A 17401-nucleotide genomic window follows, 5' to 3' on the forward strand; every position below is an offset into this window, starting at 1 on the left:
ACAATTTGAACAGATTATCATCTTCAAACCAGGCAGGGTAAGATTCGGAAGCCATTTTTTAATTTTATGTTGTTGTTGTTATTATTATTATTATTAAAGTCCCTGGGATTTGCTGCAATCTCCCAAAAAACAAACTTGAACACTTCCAAAAACTGATTTCATTTTTTTTAAAAAAAATGGAGGGTGAAGAAGGGGCCAAAAATATGTTAGGGGGAGTACAGTCCACCCTTCCCTTATGCGGGAGATCTGTTCCGGATCCCCCCATGTAAAGGAAAAAACATGGATGCTCAAGCCCCATTCAAATTAATGGGGCTCGTGCCTGCAGAGGTGCGGCAGCGCACGGGACACACGCCGCGTGAACGTGCGCCATTGTTTCCTTCCGGCGCGCGCCTCTCTCACTTCTGTCGCAGCTTCCAGCGTATGCTGGAATCAGTGTAAAATGTGCCCGCATATAACACAGGCACACTGTAGCTTTAAAGAAAACTGCTATTCATTGAGACTTTCAACATTAGATATTCTTACTCACAAAAAAGGTGGCCAGAAAATGTAGCCAAGGAAATGAGGAGACGCAGGACTTCAATGATAAAGTACAAATATTACCAATATGGGAATGAATCAAAGGCAGCAAGGAAATCCTACTGCTAATGGTGCAAGCGCGCAATAACTCATTACTGTGTGTGTGCGAGAGACAGTGTGTGTTTGTGTGTGAAAATTATGAGAATTTATTTAAGTATGGGGACAACGATATGCTTTCAGAAACAATTAAGGCTCTAATTCATCCCATTTGGATTCAGCCACCAATTCCACGTGGAAGTCTGTTTCAAAAAAATAAATGCTTTAACATGATATCAGATGGCACATCCTGAAACTGGGCAAAATAATTGTCTCCATCTATACACTTAAAATGGCTTATCTCTTTCCTAAAATCTGTACTGCCCATTCCTTACATAGCAACAGCTAGCTTGAATCACTGTCTCAAGTTACTCTCCACTGCTCCATTACTGAACTGTTGCTCAATAGTGCCAAGTCAATAGCAGCACCTAGTGGTCAGGTGCAATCTAACATTGCATTGAAAAGGAGGAGGAAGAAAAAATACTGATGTGCTTTATAAGCATAGCTGAAGCTTTCAGACCTAACTACTTAAACCTCTTAAGAGATTTATCACAAACACCAAAAGCATAAACTGCAAACTTGCTTCAAAACTTTATTCAAATCAATCTTGAATACATACTTAAATACTGTTTTTGCAAAAGCAAAATCATTAAAGGAAAAAAAAACACATTCTTTAAAGCAATTTGGTAAGTTCCATTCACTGAGAAAAGCAATGCCCAGAATTCTGAAAGACAAGTAAAAAGAATTTTGACTACAGAAGGAAAATGAGATATTAATGAAACTGAACCCACAATTCAACCATGGATATCAACTATCCATAAAGGACCTCAGTTCACACAAAAAACATATTCAAGGCCAAAGCAGGAAACATACATATTAAACTTTCTAGATCAGCCTATGTATTCTTTTGTAGATTTTAAAATTGCAAGTTTAGAAAGGTTCCCTTTGGCACCCCCAAATTATGCCAAAAAATTAAATTTTGTTTAGTTTGAATTTACACTCTGAAAACATTCACAACCATCTAGTTGTATAGTTCCTAAAGGTGCAATTTCTCCATCCTGGCTTCTTTCAGTCACACTTTCAGTATCTTCTGTTCTTGGGCCTTCAGTTCCACATTCAGCTTGTCCTTGTTCCAGTGGAACTGTGATCATTTCAGACAACAGGAAACAGCTATCATTCACCACCTGCTCTGAAGTCATCCGATTGTTCAAGCACAGAAGATTCAAGAGCAGAGATTTAACTCTATTAACCTTAAAAAGAAAAACAGGAAGGGGCAGAACTGTAATATGAGTTCTTAACAAGCCAAGAGAAAATGGTCATCAAGAACTTCACTGCTGATTCATATTGATCTTAATTTACTCAGACACAGCTCAGTAATGAAAGAAGGGTGGGACATGCCAGAAAACCTCTGTGGGCTAGAGAAGACCCTTCCCAGCCAAGACTGGACCAGGAAACAGGTTCCCTTCACTGCTGCGTTGTAAGTGCAGATGCCTTTGAAAATAGCTTGGCAGATTCCACTTGTGCAGGTTTTAACAGCTAGATTTCTGACTGGTTCATCATATTCATATCCTTAAAGGAAATGCAATCCTTAAGGGGTAAGCAGGAGTACATTAGTGGTAGAAGGCTAAGTACTACCAGCTCAAATCTTGCGGGCCAAAGAACGCAAAGGAATAGGCCCACACCTACTGATGTCATGCCACTGGATCCCTGGTAAAATAATTTATCCAGATTGTGATTTAGCTGGATGCCCAGCTTCACTGCTCCTCCACATCCTCCACATTGCTCCTGCCTCATGTGGGGTCACTTTCGTTTTTTAAAAAAGTGGCATGTGCAAACACTCAGTTAACAAAGGCTCTTAACAAAAAAGGTTTGGGTTTTGGGGGGGGGGTTGTTTTTTTGTTTTTTGTTTTGTTTTGTTTTGTTTTTTTGCCAAGGCTATTTTATGCTCACCAAGCCTTCCTTTCCCCCCTTGTCCTCAGGGATTTTGGACCTCAGCTCCCAGAATCTTGGCCAACATGGCTGAGGCTTCTGGGAGCTGAGGTCCAAAATCTCTTATTAAAAGGCAGAGTTTGGGGACCATTGGTCTAGACATAAGGCTTTTTAGTAGTACAGACACTAACGGAGGAGGACAGGGGAGATATAGACTTCCTGTGCTAGGTTGAACCAGCATGTCTAAAGTAAATAATGCAATAAAGCTTCACCTGGAAAGATGGAATCTGCTCTAGCCAATCCTACTGCAGCTGTGTATGCTTGCCTAAAACAGGTAAGGTAAATAGTAGCTGCCTCCAGAATCCCATACTGAGCATGTGGAAGCAGCAAAACAGAAAGAAAAGGGGAGAGAGCAGATAAGCTTCCCTCACCAGCTACCTCCAAAGTTTAAAAAGGATATTTCTAGAAATCTGGCCAGAAAAACGGGACTCATAAAAAAAAAAGTGGAGGCTTGGGAAAGAAAACCATCCCTGGATGCATTTTGGAAGAAACCTTCAAGTGTCTCTGTTAAGGTTAAAATAGTTTACATATTCAAGGTTTATTTGATTTGGATGTTTCACATCCCATGTCCATATTGCTTAGTTTTAAATTAAAAAGTTTTGTGAAACATGTGGAACTATTCTTGTTCTTTATGGTGTTTTGGTCTATTGCTGTTGTATGCCTTCAAGTAGTTTCTGATTTAAGGCAACCTTAAGATGAACCTATCATGAGGTTTTCTTCTTTCCAGATTATTTCTGCCTCTGGTATCAAATTTTCTGGTAAAGCTGTACAGGAGGACCTCGGTATCTGCAAACGACAAGCCCATGTTGTCCCTGATGGCGACGTGTGCACACAGTTGCACCACTATTAGGGACAATTAAAGTCCTCCCTCCCTCCCTCCTCTCTCTCTACCTCCACCTTCCTTCCTTCCTTCTCTCCCTCCCCGCTAAGGCTTCTATCCCAAGCTTGGCTTCGTGGGCGGTTCCAAGGCAGAGGCTGGAGGCCCGTTGGCCAGAGGGAGCCGAAGCCAGGGCTTGGGTCTCAGAGCTTAGAGCATCCATCCTGGGTGTTGGACCTGGGGAGTCTCCAAGACCCGGGCCCAGCTCCGGCTCTCTACACCTGACGGAGCTCCAGCCTCCATGACCGATCTGCTCACGAAGCAAAGCTCAGGGCAGAAGCCTCAGAGGGGAAGGCAGGATTTCAGTCCAGTTGTCCATAATGACAATGTGGCCACATGACCACGCTGCCATTAGGGACAACAGGACTTGAGCATCCACAGATTTTGGTATCCTGTACCCCATGGATACTAAGGGCTGACTGTAATTTCTAGGAATACATCCACTTTGTTAACTGAGTTATACCCATAAACATATTCAAAAGACTTAGCATCCCTTTAGCACTACCCTGCCCTTAATACTTTACTGTGATGTTTCAACTTTTTTCAATTTAATGGGGGGGGGGGGGGAATACCAACAGGAAATACCAATAATGTTGCACTTTAGTCCTCTTGCACCTGCTCTGTTTTAATAACTAAAGATTGATTATTTAGTCTGTTAGCCAGTTCTACAATATTACCTGAAATATTCATGAAAGGTATGAAGACAAACATACCATTATAAGGCCATCCACTTGAGGAATCCCGTCCTTGTCTATTTTAAACTCTTTGTTTCCAATAAATAGCTGCAAATGTTTTAAAGAGGACAAAATACTTTAAAGTTAAAGCTCCTGAAAACTTGAATGTTGCAGTGATTTAAAGTACACAGTTATTTCCTCAGCGTAAAACTGGGTAAAACAGTCAAGGAGGTTTTACTTGAAAGCCAAACATATAAAAACATATTTATTTAACAAATACAGTACTACATTTATTCTGCTGGCCCAAAATTTATTTTTCCTCACTAAGAATTAGCAGTGCACAGGACTAGCATAGGAGTACTTCCCAGAGGGGTGTCTGCATTAGTTTGCTGCAGCAAAGACAATTCATTTTGTGATAATTCAGACTAAGAAACATCCCATGAAATCTTATGCCACAATAAATTAGTTAGCTTGGGAATAGATACACAATTAATTATAATGTAACTGGCAACACCAGTGAAGCATTTAGTGTTTATTAAGTTACTATCAGAAGTGAAAGCGAAACAAAGTGATGATCCCACACAGAATACATGATGTACAAACATGAAAACCTTGGTTTTGCATGTGTAGCTGAGGAAAAGGCAAAACATAGGCATTTATCACACAGAGGTTATTGGAGCGAAGATCCGGGGTGACTGCGAGTCTAACGATGCGGATTCACATTATAATGTGAGTGTTTTATCACACCTGGTTCCTTTCTATGGGAGCTCTATGGGTGCTCCTTCCATGGGTCTTCAGCAGTGAATCCAAAATGACTCCTCATTTCAATGAATTCAGAAAAAAATGAATTCACAGAATTCGCATCCAAGCTCCCTTCAATTTCACTCCTAATTGGTCTGGTGTGGAATGCAACTTTGCTTCCATCCTGGTACACCCCCCCAAACCTCAAAGGTCCTACATTTCCCATGATACCGTGCTGCAAATTTGCCCCATTTGCTTCTGGAACTCCCCCCCCCTTCCATTGCTGCTGAGGGGGAAATGTGGTTGTTTCTGATGCCGCTGGGTCAAGGGCAGAGAGCCACTGGGGAATGAATGCATTCACGTTTTAACACACCTTTTTTGTGAGTAAGAGGGGGCAGATTAGGGGGAGAGAGAAAGGGAACAAAGGGGGGCAAAGAGAGAGAGTGGGGTTAGTAAAGTTTCTAAAGGACTCTTTGGGGGTGGGGGGCAGGACGTCCTCCAAAGTGGGGCCAAGGTGGAGGCAGGAGCATCACACACAGCCCTGATCCCACTCCCAGACCCTCAGGGATGTTTTAAGTTAGACGATCCCCTTTCTCAAAAAGTCACTTTCGCTGGCCGGGGTGAGCAGGGGTGTCCTCACCACAAAAGTGGAGAACATTCAAGAAAAAACAGAGGACATGACCCAATGAAAGATTTTTTTAAAAACCACTAGAAATATCAATGCATGCTCCTCTGAGTCCTGCTCCAAAGGGGAGGGCGTTTTGGAAACCCCTCCTGGAGAGATTGCTGAAATGGAGGATGCATCCTGGAAAAGGAGGACAGCCTAGTTTTCCCCTCTAAGCTCCCTCCCTCCTGGAAGTGGCTCTGTTGGAATCTTGGCCTCGCCAACATTCTGCCTTGGAATCCTGGCTCCTTCGCATTCTCGGGTGGAACCTTTGTCCCTGCAGTGTTCTATTCCTGGAATCTCGGCCCCTTTGAACCTTGCTGCCCCATTCCAGGCTTGGAGGAGGGGAGGGAGCATCCGATTCCAAATCAAGGGGGTGGTGGTTTTTAACAAAACAGCACTGAATGTTCCCTCTAGCACTGATGGCTGCTGTTGCTGTGTGCCTTCTAGTTGTTCCCAACTTATAGAGACCCTATCTATCACTGGGGGGTTTCTTGGCCAGATTGGTTCAGAGGGAGGTTGCCAAGGCCATCCTCCGAGGCTGAGAGAGTGTGACTTGCCCCAGCTCTCCCATCAGGTTTCCATGGCTGAGTGGGGATTTGAACCCTGGTCTCCAGAGTTGTCATACTCCACAGCGGCACAAACCACTATTTACCACCGCCCTGGCTCTCCTAAGCCTCTGGAGAAAATGGCAAATCCCACTGATGGGTCTTTTTAGGGTCCCCTCCCCAATGGCCACAACCACTCACCACCTCACCATTTGTGTTGCAAATAGGCCTGGGTGTTTTCCCAGTCAAAAGCTTTTGTGAGCTTTCCTTGGGATCTGTTTTGAGCTCCTTCTGCTCACTTTGGAAGGGGACGTTCCGATGTCCTTGCAGAAACCACAGATCCCTAGTGATCGATGTACTACAGAAACAGGCCCCCATCTGAAAACCCTGTTGGCTGCAGACCTACATACTCCTTCCAAGGTGGACCTTCCACTAAAGTTGTTGTTGTGCACCTTCAAGCCATTTGTGACTTATGGCGACCTTAATGTCCTGGACTGCAGCCAGCACACCCACACTATGCCGATAAGAATGGCTAAGCACAGCAAGTGGAATCAGTCCACAGCCCTTGCAAGGAGTAAGCGTGAGAGCAGTCCGAAAGCCAAAGTCAGGATACCAGAAGTCAGAGCAGTCTGAAAGCCAAGCTGAAGTCAGGATACCGGGAGTCAGAGTAGTCAAATCAGTCCAGGGTCAAAACAGCAAGAAGATAACAAAGGTCCAGTCCGTTCCGAGGTCAAAGCAACAAGGAGTCAAGATACAAGGAGCCAGTGCCAACAGCAATCACACCAAAGGATCATGCAATAAACTCTGGCACTGAGTTGAGGCTTCTCTACAGCTTAAGGGAAACTCTCCCCCATGCCACCTGAGGCTGGTTGGCTAATTGCCTCTCTGCAATCCTCCTGGATCTGCGCCTGCAAGCACTCTCAGCCCTTCTCTGTTTGTAAGTAGGCATATCCAGGCAAGCTTCCTCCCCAGAGTCACCACTAGGCTGTTGCACCACAGGAGGCATCTCACTAGCACTAGGACCTGGTTGTGCCTCCTCCTCTGGGGCTGGGAGAGCACAGCTGGGACCTGGCAGAGCAGGATTATCACCTGGTGTAGCCTCAGTTAGCTCTTGCTCTGGAGGAGGCTCGTCCTCCTCCTCCGAGAGCTGTTCTTCACTGGCCAGGACACTTAAGGCCACTTGGGTTAGGAGCGGGGGATCAACCCCAGGCGATCCTATCATGGAGGTTTTCTTGCCAAGTTTCTTTAAACAGGGTTTGCCCTTGCCTTCCTCTGAGGCTGAGAGAGTGTGACTTGCCCAGAGTCACCCAGAACTCAGTGGGGCTTATTTCTTTATAGAAGTGCCTAGGATGGTGACTTAGAACTAAGCCTGATTGAAGAGATTTCAGGGGAGGGGGAAAGTGGCTGTTTTCGATGCCACTGGGGAAGGCTGCTTGTGTGCATGGAGAAACTGAAAAGTTATTAGTTTGCTGAAGCACCAGAGCTCTCTGGCAGAGAAGGCTCAATGTCTCAGGACACTACAGTTTCCAGAATTACATAGCACTGAACCAGGACAATTAAAATGGAGTTAAACCGGATTATCTCCCCAGTGTGGATGCATTTAAGAGAAGGCAACTGTTACAAAGGGAAGGAGAGATGTAGATGAAATAGATGAGGGGAATGACAAGAGGATAGATGTAGATGTGGCTGAAATGGATGGGGGCTCTGACACGGAGGACCCTGTTTGAATTTGGCTGCCAGGGATGGGAAAATAGAAGAGGGAAGAAACATGAAGCTGTCATTCACGTGAGACTAGGATCCACATGAAAGTGGAACCAGGCTTCCTTCTTCACCCCGGAAGTGCAAAGGTTCAGGATGCGTTCAAACTCCCACTGAGCATGCGCAAGGCTCCCAATTCGAATCGTTGAATCCGCATGGTATGCACTGGTGTGGTAATACAATTTGCACTCACTCCGCTTTGCGTGAATCCGCATCACGTGACTTGCCTTGGATTCGATTCCCCTTCGATTCGGAGGGGCAATGGAAGGGCAACCAGATGTGATAAAACATTCACGTTACGACGTGAATTCACATAGCTGAACCAGGAGTCACCACGGATCTGAGCTCCAATAACCTTCGTGTGATAAACACCATAGGAACAGTTATAAATGTAGTTCTGTATAGTGAATTAATGCTCAAGCATTTTCAAGATGCTTGGAAAACAGCAGTTCTGCTCAGAGTTTTCCATATTTCTGAAACCAGATGCGGCACAAAATTTAACACATTTACAAATAAGGGATTACATACCCAGTAGAGTAGGCAACCAAAAGCATACATATCAGAAGCTGGAGATGGTGGCTGTCCCTGTCTTACTTCAGGAGAAGTTAAACTGAAACCATTCAGTGCCAAGGAATTCAGCATAGTACGCTGAGTCTAGAACCAGAAAAATTACAGAGTGTAATTATGCAAGAAAACTATCTTCTCTCACAAATTCTACAAAAGTGTAACATCTATGCTAGCCTCCATAGCAAGTCAAAAAGGTGTATTACTTCCCAATATGATGGTGAAAGCTATCAGTGTATCTATCTGACACTGGGCACAGCTCTAGGAAGATTGTACACTAATCTCTGGAATGATTTACTCTCATAACTACTCCCCTGCAGACTCATATTATAACTTGTCATGTTACTTGTAATTAATCTTGTAGCACATTTTGTCTCAACAATTTAACTATTTATTTTTTCTTTTCACATACAGATATAGCAATATAAACAGAAAGTAATACAGTCAAATTTAAAGAGAGGATTGAACAAATCTCTGCCATTAACTCTATTTATTTTATTATCAACAAGTCAATAATTCTTGGTTTAATAATCATATAGTTGGATCTTCTGTACGTTTTTCTTCTTTCAAAGATAGCCACTACAGGTCCCTTGATCCAGATTAGGATTTTAGGGGGGGGAAGGGACAACTACAGCTTTCCTTCCTCTGTAGTTCCAATCCAAATTGGTAGAACATATTAACAATACACATGGAAGTAAAAAGCTCACATCAACATCAACAGCAGCCTCTGCTCCCATCACATCAATCACAGGTCAAAGCAAGGTCCCGACTGTATTCCTTCTAAGAGCAAAGGCCTAGAATGAGCCTACTCCCTATGCTAGGGTCCTAGTCTGAACTTTGCCTCGCAATGTACAAACCACGCATTCAAGGGCAAACTGCATGATTAATGCAACAAGTAATTCCACCTTCTAGTGCCATGAGAGTACATCACACACATAAAATATACACAATCTGTAGCCAGGTTCTGCATTCACACATATCCACCACCCTTCTCTATCTAAATCATACTCCAAAAACTTTTAAGTAGTGGCCTACTAGCTCTTGAGTTTGTATATGTGCCTTTCAAAAGCCTAGTTCCAACCCAGCACAAAACCATGCTACAAGAGCTGCAGATGTAACTCTTCTAGCACTGCAGCCAAAGAAAAAATTGTACTTTGTTGGATCGCAATTTTCATAATCTCCCAGCCTGCTTGGGAGCTGCAGTTCAAAAGTGTAACTTTTCTAGTTTCTGATTAAAACCTTACACTACAAGAGCGGAGAGAGCTTCAGGGATGTAGCGACAGTTTGAGACAAAATGATGACATTGCCCCCTCCAAATAAGTATTCTCCCTCCCCGATGAAATTTTCTTTCAGATTGCTAACACTGCAGAAACTTAAAACTTCAGTTGAGCCAGTAGAAATACAGTTTAGACATCTAACAAAAGGGGGCAGTCAGCAATTCAAACAGAATATGAACAAAGCAAATATAAGAGTTCTAGATGGGAATGATTTTCAAAATCTCACTCTGGGAACTGAAAGAATGTTTTATTTGGGGGTAGAATCTTACTTGGTGTGCAATACTCTCCCCCTCCCCCCGGTCTTTGGTTACACCCATGCAGAAATTATAGTGACAATAAACCAGATAACACATTGCAAAGGTATTCACTTTTCTCTGCTCTCAATATAAATTTGCCTTAACTTAATGCAATGGATAATATTAAATCCTTTAGAGGCTCCTCTTCTCACAGGACTGAGTGGCAAAGCAATAACACCAATTCAGCAAACCACTGCACTATTTCTGAGCCATCCAATCTGAAATCCCTTGGATTTACAGAGGACTTCATGATAAGAGGAACTAACAGCAATGACACCACCCATCTATTTATATTCAAGAAACCAGTTTACATCACCTCTGATTTTGTGAAGTCAAAATCTCCAACAATTCCTTGTTCTCGGTTTACAGCAAATACATTGTTTTCATGCAGAGACCCATGAATTATATCAGCTTTGTGTAGTGTGTGCAGACCACGGACTATTCCTTTCATTACCTTTAAGCTTTCCTGGTTGAAATGAGGAAGAAATTTGTAAGAGATCAATCTGAGAATCCCATAACTTGGAGTGGGGAATCCTACAGACCTCCAGATGCACTGCACAGCAACCCTCACCTTTGCTGGCTAGAGCTGCTCGAATTTGCAGTCCACCAAAATCTGGAGGGCTGCATGATTCCCACCTCTGCATAATCCTTTCGGGAAGGGGCTACACTTACCCCTGGAGTTAAAGGTGCGGTACTCTGCACTATGCCCAGACTTGCTCCAGCATAATAAGGGACCATCAGATACGCAACAGGGTCAGACTTTTTTGAACAGAAACAAAAGTAGTGTGTACAAGGATGAAAAAGAATGAATTAGATGTCAAGATATTGCAACATTCCCACATTCATTGATAGCTGTCTTTAAATAATGGAGGAAAAAACATCCTTAAAGAAGTGTGGTATAATTACTCTGTCATTTTAAATAGAATGTAAATTTCAGCACAGATTATCCTGGGCTAGAACAATTTGGTAGTTTGAAGCAAAGTATACACAAGCTCAGTTATCAAAACTACAGATAGTATCTTCTAAAGGTAAAGGTAAAGGTAGTCCCTTGACATGAATGTCTAGTCGTAACTGGCTGTAGGGGGTGGTGCTTATCTCCTGTTACTAAACCAAAGAGCCAGCGTTGTCTGAAGACTACTACATCCTTAGGGGATGTGGTGGCCTAGTGGTTAAAACACCAATTCTGATTACTGGAAGTTCAGAAGGTTGGCAGTTTTAGGCCTGAATGCTGATAGGGTGAGCTCCTGTCACTAGGTCCACCTTCTGTCAACCTAGCAGTTCAAAAGCATGCAAATGCAAGTAGGTAAATAGGTATCACTTCAGTGGGAAGGTAACAGCGTTTGGTGCAGTCATGCTGGCCACATGACCACGAGATGTGTCTTCACGACTAGACATTCAGTATCTTCTAAACAATGCAAAAATCAAAAACATCAATTTCATAATTTCTACTACTACAAAGCATCCAACTCCTCAACATTTGTCTCAGTGTTGGAGATGGAAGGCTTGCTGAACTATCTTTATTATTTCCCTCAAAGTACTGCTGCTTTATTCTTCTGCAAAATGCAGTGAGGTTGCTGTAGCCAAACTCTGTCAAGTCTGAGTTAGTTGTTATTCTTGTGTGCCTTCAAGTTGTTTCCAACTTATGGCAACCCAAAGGCGAACCTATCATGGGGGTTTCTTGGAAAGATTTGTTCAGAGGAGTTTTGTCATTGCCTTCCTCTGAGGCTGAGAAGAAGTGACATGCCCAAGGTCACCCAGTGCGTTTCATGGCCAAGCTGGGAATCGAACCCTGGACTTCAAAGTTGTAGTCCAATGCTCAAACCACTATACCACACTGGCTACCTATTGTTATGTACTTTTAAATCGACATGTGCCTTTGATGTTATAGATGTTATCTTTGCAAAATTTATTCAGGAGAGGTTTGCCACTGCCTTCTTCTAAGGCAGTAAGTGTGACTTGACTAAGGTCTTCAAGCAGGTTTCTACAACTGAGTGGAAATTTAAATTTGTGTCTCCTGGAACCACCGTTCAGCACTCAAACCATTATACCATAATGACTCTCAAGGATTACTTTCTGAAACTAGTACAGATCTATCACGAGCTTGGTCTACATATCACCTTAACTCAGATTTCCATTCCTTCCCTGGTCACCCTTCTGAGAAGGTGAGCTATAATGTACAGGGTGGAATTACCCAGCTGCATATTCTTCTTTTATCATCCCACCAGCAAAGAAAGAGGAAAGCAAAATGTATTCAAAGAGTTCTGGAAGCAGCAACTGGGGGAGTGCAGTTTTGATTGCCCTAACCTTCCCCATATGTATAACTAAGCTAACTGACCAGCTGAAGTGCCAATAAGAGAACCTCCAACTAGCAGAAAAAACCAAGTTGAAGCAACCAAGTAAGTATCAGTACATCTGTTTTGTTCTGCTCTGGTGAACCAGAATTATTATTATTTTAAAATTCTGGCCTGCTGTAATGTGTCCAGTTTATCTAAAACTATTTTACATAAAGACTTCAGCTATAAAAGAAAATGTGCATGATAGTTTGTAACTTGCCTTGCATAAAAACAGGAACATCAACTGCATTAGACCAGATTCCTCTTTCATTTCTCTCCAGACTTTGTGATACTTTGCTGCTCTTTCTATCACTCCTGTTTCAGTTTTTATATTCACAGTGTACCCCTACAAATATATATATATGGAGTTGAAACACAAGGATATACTTTGAAATACTCATAATACTTCCCCATCAAATAGTTAAATAATATGAAACACTTACTGTATTGCAAGATGTCATTCAGAAAGTACCATATTACCTACAATTTACTTTGTGAACACAAAGTATTTGAAAGTTATCAATATGGTTGTAATTTTCATGTAGCACCTACCGCACTCTAAAATTAGTGTTGCGCTTCTCCTTTTCAATACAATGGCAAACCCAAAAGATGAAAACCAAAGAACTAGTAAAGTTTGCTATCCATTCTAAAATTTAAGTTTCCAAATGATTCACTATATAGATCAGCAACCCTTAAACCTCTTTGGGTTTTGGGCCTCTGAAAATCTGATGAAAGCTATTGGCCCCCTTCCCCCAAAAATGCACTTAAACATCATTTCTGAAGTTATTTATTTATTTATTTAGGTATTTATATCCCGCCCTTCAACCCTAATGGCTCTCATTATATGAAATATAATGAAAGAAGGACAGGTTGCTTACCTGTAACAGTATTTCTTCGAGTGGTCATCTGCGAATACATACAAATGGGTTTTTACTGCGCCTGCGCAGTGCTGCTCGGAACTTCTAGAATCTCTGGGCAAAGTACACTTTGCAACTTAAAGGCAACTTTTTGGCGGTAACTCCGCCCACCCTTTATAAGGCCCCTGCCTTCCCGCTCTTTCCCCAGTTCCAACTTTTTCCGCTGTGTAAGCGAAGAATGAGCCAATCAAGAGCAGGACACTGAGGGGAGGATGGGCGGGATTTGTATGTATTCGCAGATGACCACTCGAAGAAATACTGTTACAGGTAAGCAACCTGTCCTTCTTCTTCGTGGTCTCTGCGAATCATACAAATGGGTTTAGACTGACAAGCTTAGGTAAGCGGCGGAGGGAGTGTCCGGACAGCAAGTGAAGTGAACCAATGTTGTTTATTAATAACAATAAACTCGTCAAAAACCACCCCACTGTCAGTCATTTGTACTTTAACCATAGGTATGACAGGAGATGCAACTCCTGTAAGCAATAACCCAATCATGTATGCAGTGGTTTAGCATAAAGAAATGGCATGAACACAGTTTGAACATGCAGTGGTTTAGCATAAAGAAATGGCATGAACACAGTTTGAGCACGTTCTGGGCACCACATCCACACAACATGGATAAATACTAATCAATGCAACCCAGAAATTAACACAGCTCTACCAAAAGCTGCATCCCGTCTGGCCCTTGTATCCAGTCTGTAATGTTTAATAAATGTCATAGGCTGGGACCAGACAGCAGCCTTGCAAACATCCTCCAAAGGGACCCCAGACAGAAAAGCAGAGGATGCTGCAACCGCCCTTGTTGCATGCGACCGTACCCTGGTAGGGAGAGGTCTACCCAAAAGTTCATAACAGAGGTGGATGGTCGCGGCCACCCATTTGGAAAACCTCTGCGGTGACACCGGTAGACCCTTTTTCAGTTCCGAGTAACATTGGAATAGTCTCTCGGACCGACTCGAAACCGACGTTCTGTCCAAGTAGAAGGCCAGAGCCCTCCTAACGTCTAAGGTATGCAAAGTCCGTTCGACCTCAGTGGTCGGGTTCGAGGCCAGGGTAGGTAGAACAATATCCTGACACATATGGAAGGTCGATACCACCTTAGGCAAGAAGGTGATATCGGTACGGAGAACCACCTTGTCCTTATGAAACCTCAAATAGGGCTGGTCTCTCCGCAAGGCACAAAGTTCGCCCGCACGGCGGGCAGAGGTAATGGCCACTAGGAAAGCAGTTTTCCAAGTCAATAGTCTCAAGTCCGTAGTGGCCATGGGTTCAAAGGGCTTGGATTGTAAAACTGATAAGACAGCGTCCAGATTCCAAGCCGGGGTTGGTACCGACACCGACGGGTATAGGTTAGCACAACCCTTAAGGAAAGCCTTGACCAAAGGGTCCCTGAAAAAAGAAGGTTTGTTTGCAAACTGAAAATGGGAGCAAATGGCCGAAAGATAGCACTTAACGGAGGTGAGGGTAAGGCCCTCCTGCAATAGTGCCATCAGAAACTGCAACACCACCGGGGTGGAAATCTGGTCCGGACCGATATCCCTGTCGGACAGGAACCTGGAAAACCTCCTCCATTTGGAAGCATAGGACCTTTGGGTGGAGGGTTTATGGGCAGCCTGGATCACCGTCCGTACCGAGTCAGGTAGCGATGCTAGGGACGGAGCCTCCATGCTACCAGGGGCAAACTGTCGATGTCGGGATGGCGAACCTGGCCGTTCTGGATCGTCAGCAGGTCCGGACGAGGATCGATCCGAAGAAACGTCTCTCCTGAAAGGTGCAGGAGGGAGGGGAACCACGTCTGTCTGGGCCACCATGGGGTGATGAGGATCGCATTCGATCGGTCCGATGTCATCTTGGACACCACTCGGACAATTAACGGGAACGGAGGGAAGGCATACAGCAGGCATCCGGTCCAATCGAAACCGAACGCGTCTCCGAGGGATCCTTCGCAACGCGTTCTGGAACAGAACTGGGGACAGTGAGTGTTGGACCCGGTTGCAAAAAGGTCAATTTGGGGAGTCCCCCATCGCCGAAATATCTGTGCTATTGAGTCCGGGTGTAATCTCCATTCGTGGGATACAGACCTCTCCCTGCTGAGTCTGTCTGCCAGGTCGTTGTCCTCCCCTGGGAGGTGAATGGCATGGAGGTGGAATCCCCTCGGAATGCACCAGTCCCATATTCGCATTGTGATGTCGAGTAGGGTTAGGGACTTGGTACCTCCTTGTTTGTTTATGTAGAACAGCACCGTCGTGTTGTCTGTCCTGAGAAGTACCACCTTGTCTCTCAACACCAACTCGAATGCCCTCAATGATTTCTCCACCGCGAGCATCTCGAGGGCATTGATGTGGAGTTGTTGTTCGGCCGGCGACCACTTTCCTTTGACCACCAACTCGAGGAGGTGGGCGCCCCAGCCGTCCAGGGATGCATCTGTAGTGAGTGTCAACTGTGGCTGGGGCGGGACGAAAGGTAATCCGACGCAGACGTTTTCGGGTTTGAGCCACCACTGTAGGGAGGAAGCAACCGGCCTCGGGACGGTGAGCCACTTGAGCGGAGCATCCACCACCGGGTCGAAGACAGACAGGAACCATCTTTGAAGTGGACGTAGTCGAAGCCTTGACCACGGTGTCACAAAGGTCGTAGAGGCCATGTGGCCCAGTGCCACCTGGACCTCCCTGGACCTCACCCTTCTGAATCTGAGGAACGGCTGGAGGGCGACGGATAGGGCCTGGAAGCGGTCCCAAGAGAGTGATGCTATGCAAGAGTCTGAGTCCAGGAAAGCTCCGATGAACCTGACCTGTTTTGTCGGGGTCAGGTGCGATTTGTCGAGGTTGATCACCAACCCAAGAGACTGGAGGAGTGTGAGTGTGAAATTGATGGACCGGAGGAGTTCCTCTTGTGACGGAGCCGCCAGGAGCCAATCGTCCAAGTAGGGGAACACCCTGAATCCCTTCTGGTGAAGGTAAGACACCACTGGAGCCAGGCACTTGGTAAAAATTCTTGGGGCCGTCGCCAGACCGAAGGGCAGGACGTTGTAGTGATAAGCGTCGGAGCCGACGGCGAAGGCAAGGAATCTCCTGTGGGACTCCCGAATCCCTATGTGGAAATATGCATCCTTGAGATCGATCGTCGCGAACCAGAGGCCCTGGTGGAGAAGAGGTAAGATGGAAGGTAAGGTCACCATACGGAAACGTTTGTACTGGAGGAAGAGGTTGAGCCTCCTTAAGTCTAGTATGGGCCGAACTCCCCCATCCGGTTTCGGCACTATAAAGTATCTGGAGAAAAATGCTTTTGGCCATCGAATCCGGTCTAGGGGGGAAATTGCACCCCTTTGGAGTAAGGTGCGCACTTCGTCGAGAAGGGTGTCCGAGGGTGGGGTAGGGAGGAAGCTCCCCGTTGGGGGAAGGTCCTGAAACTCTAGGGCATAACCCCTACGGACGATGGTAAGCGCCCAAGAGTCAGTTGTTATCGAGGCCCAGGTGTTAGCAAAGGGCCTCAGTCTGTCCAAAAAGCAGGGAGCGACGAAGTGCGCGGTTTCACTTCAGGAGGCTTTTTTGGCCTGGTCGGTTCCCTGTCGGTGCTGTTTTCGATACCGGCCCGGGGGGCCCCGCCTGCCAGATGAGGATGAAGATTGAGACGGGTATCTAGGGCGTTGGGAGCCCTGATGTTGACCTTGTCGGTCCTGCTGAAAGGTTCTGAATTGTTAGCCCTGAGGTTGCCATTGGCGTCTCTTGCGATACTGAAGGGTGGACGACGAGGACATACCGTGCTTTTTGGCGGCCGCCTTAAGCTTGAATTTCCTGTTGAGACGATCGTCTGTCTCGGTATGGAACAAGCCAGACCCATCTAAAGGCATGTCCTCAATTGCCGTCTTTACTCCAGGCGTCAGATCGGTCCCGCGGAGCCAGGCGTGGCGTCGGAGGGCCAAGGAAGCTGACATCGCCCTGCCTGCACACTCGGCCACGTTTCGTGAGGCCGTGATTAACCAGCCCCCTATGGAGTGGGCCTCGTCCCTAATCTCCACGAGTCTCCTTTGGGTGTCATCCGGGACCTCAGGGATTAGGGGGGAGACGTCTTCCATGAGGGCCTGGACGTAGGCTCCCATGCATGCGGTGTAGTTTATAGCTTTCACCGTCAAAGCAGCAGCAGAGTATGCT

General features: G+C 45.2%; 1 protein-coding gene across 4 annotated transcripts in view; it reads right to left on the reverse strand.

Annotated features, from left to right (window-relative positions):
• Positions 1-1260: 1260 nt before the first annotated feature.
• Positions 1261-17401, reverse strand: part of STK31 (serine/threonine kinase 31) — a 63845-nt gene continuing 47704 nt past the window's right edge. For all 4 annotated transcript variants that reach the window (XM_089533072.1, XM_089533070.1, XM_089533071.1 and 1 more), the window contains exons 20-25: positions 12554-12679; positions 10673-10759; positions 10317-10466; positions 8392-8517; positions 4192-4260; positions 1261-1862 (exon numbers count right to left, since the gene is read on the reverse strand). In XM_089533072.1, coding sequence (XP_089389198.1) covers positions 1596-1862; positions 4192-4260; positions 8392-8517; positions 10317-10466; positions 10673-10759; positions 12554-12679 — 825 coding nt within the window. In that variant the 3' untranslated portion in view covers positions 1261-1595. The remainder of the gene's footprint in view (positions 1863-4191; positions 4261-8391; positions 8518-10316; positions 10467-10672; positions 10760-12553; positions 12680-17401) is intronic.

This window comes from Sceloporus occidentalis, unplaced genomic scaffold (assembly GCF_023333645.1).
Source record: "Sceloporus occidentalis isolate IW3139 unplaced genomic scaffold, rSceOcc1.0.p SCAF_7, whole genome shotgun sequence".
Lineage (NCBI taxonomy): Eukaryota > Metazoa > Chordata > Lepidosauria > Squamata > Phrynosomatidae > Sceloporus > Sceloporus occidentalis.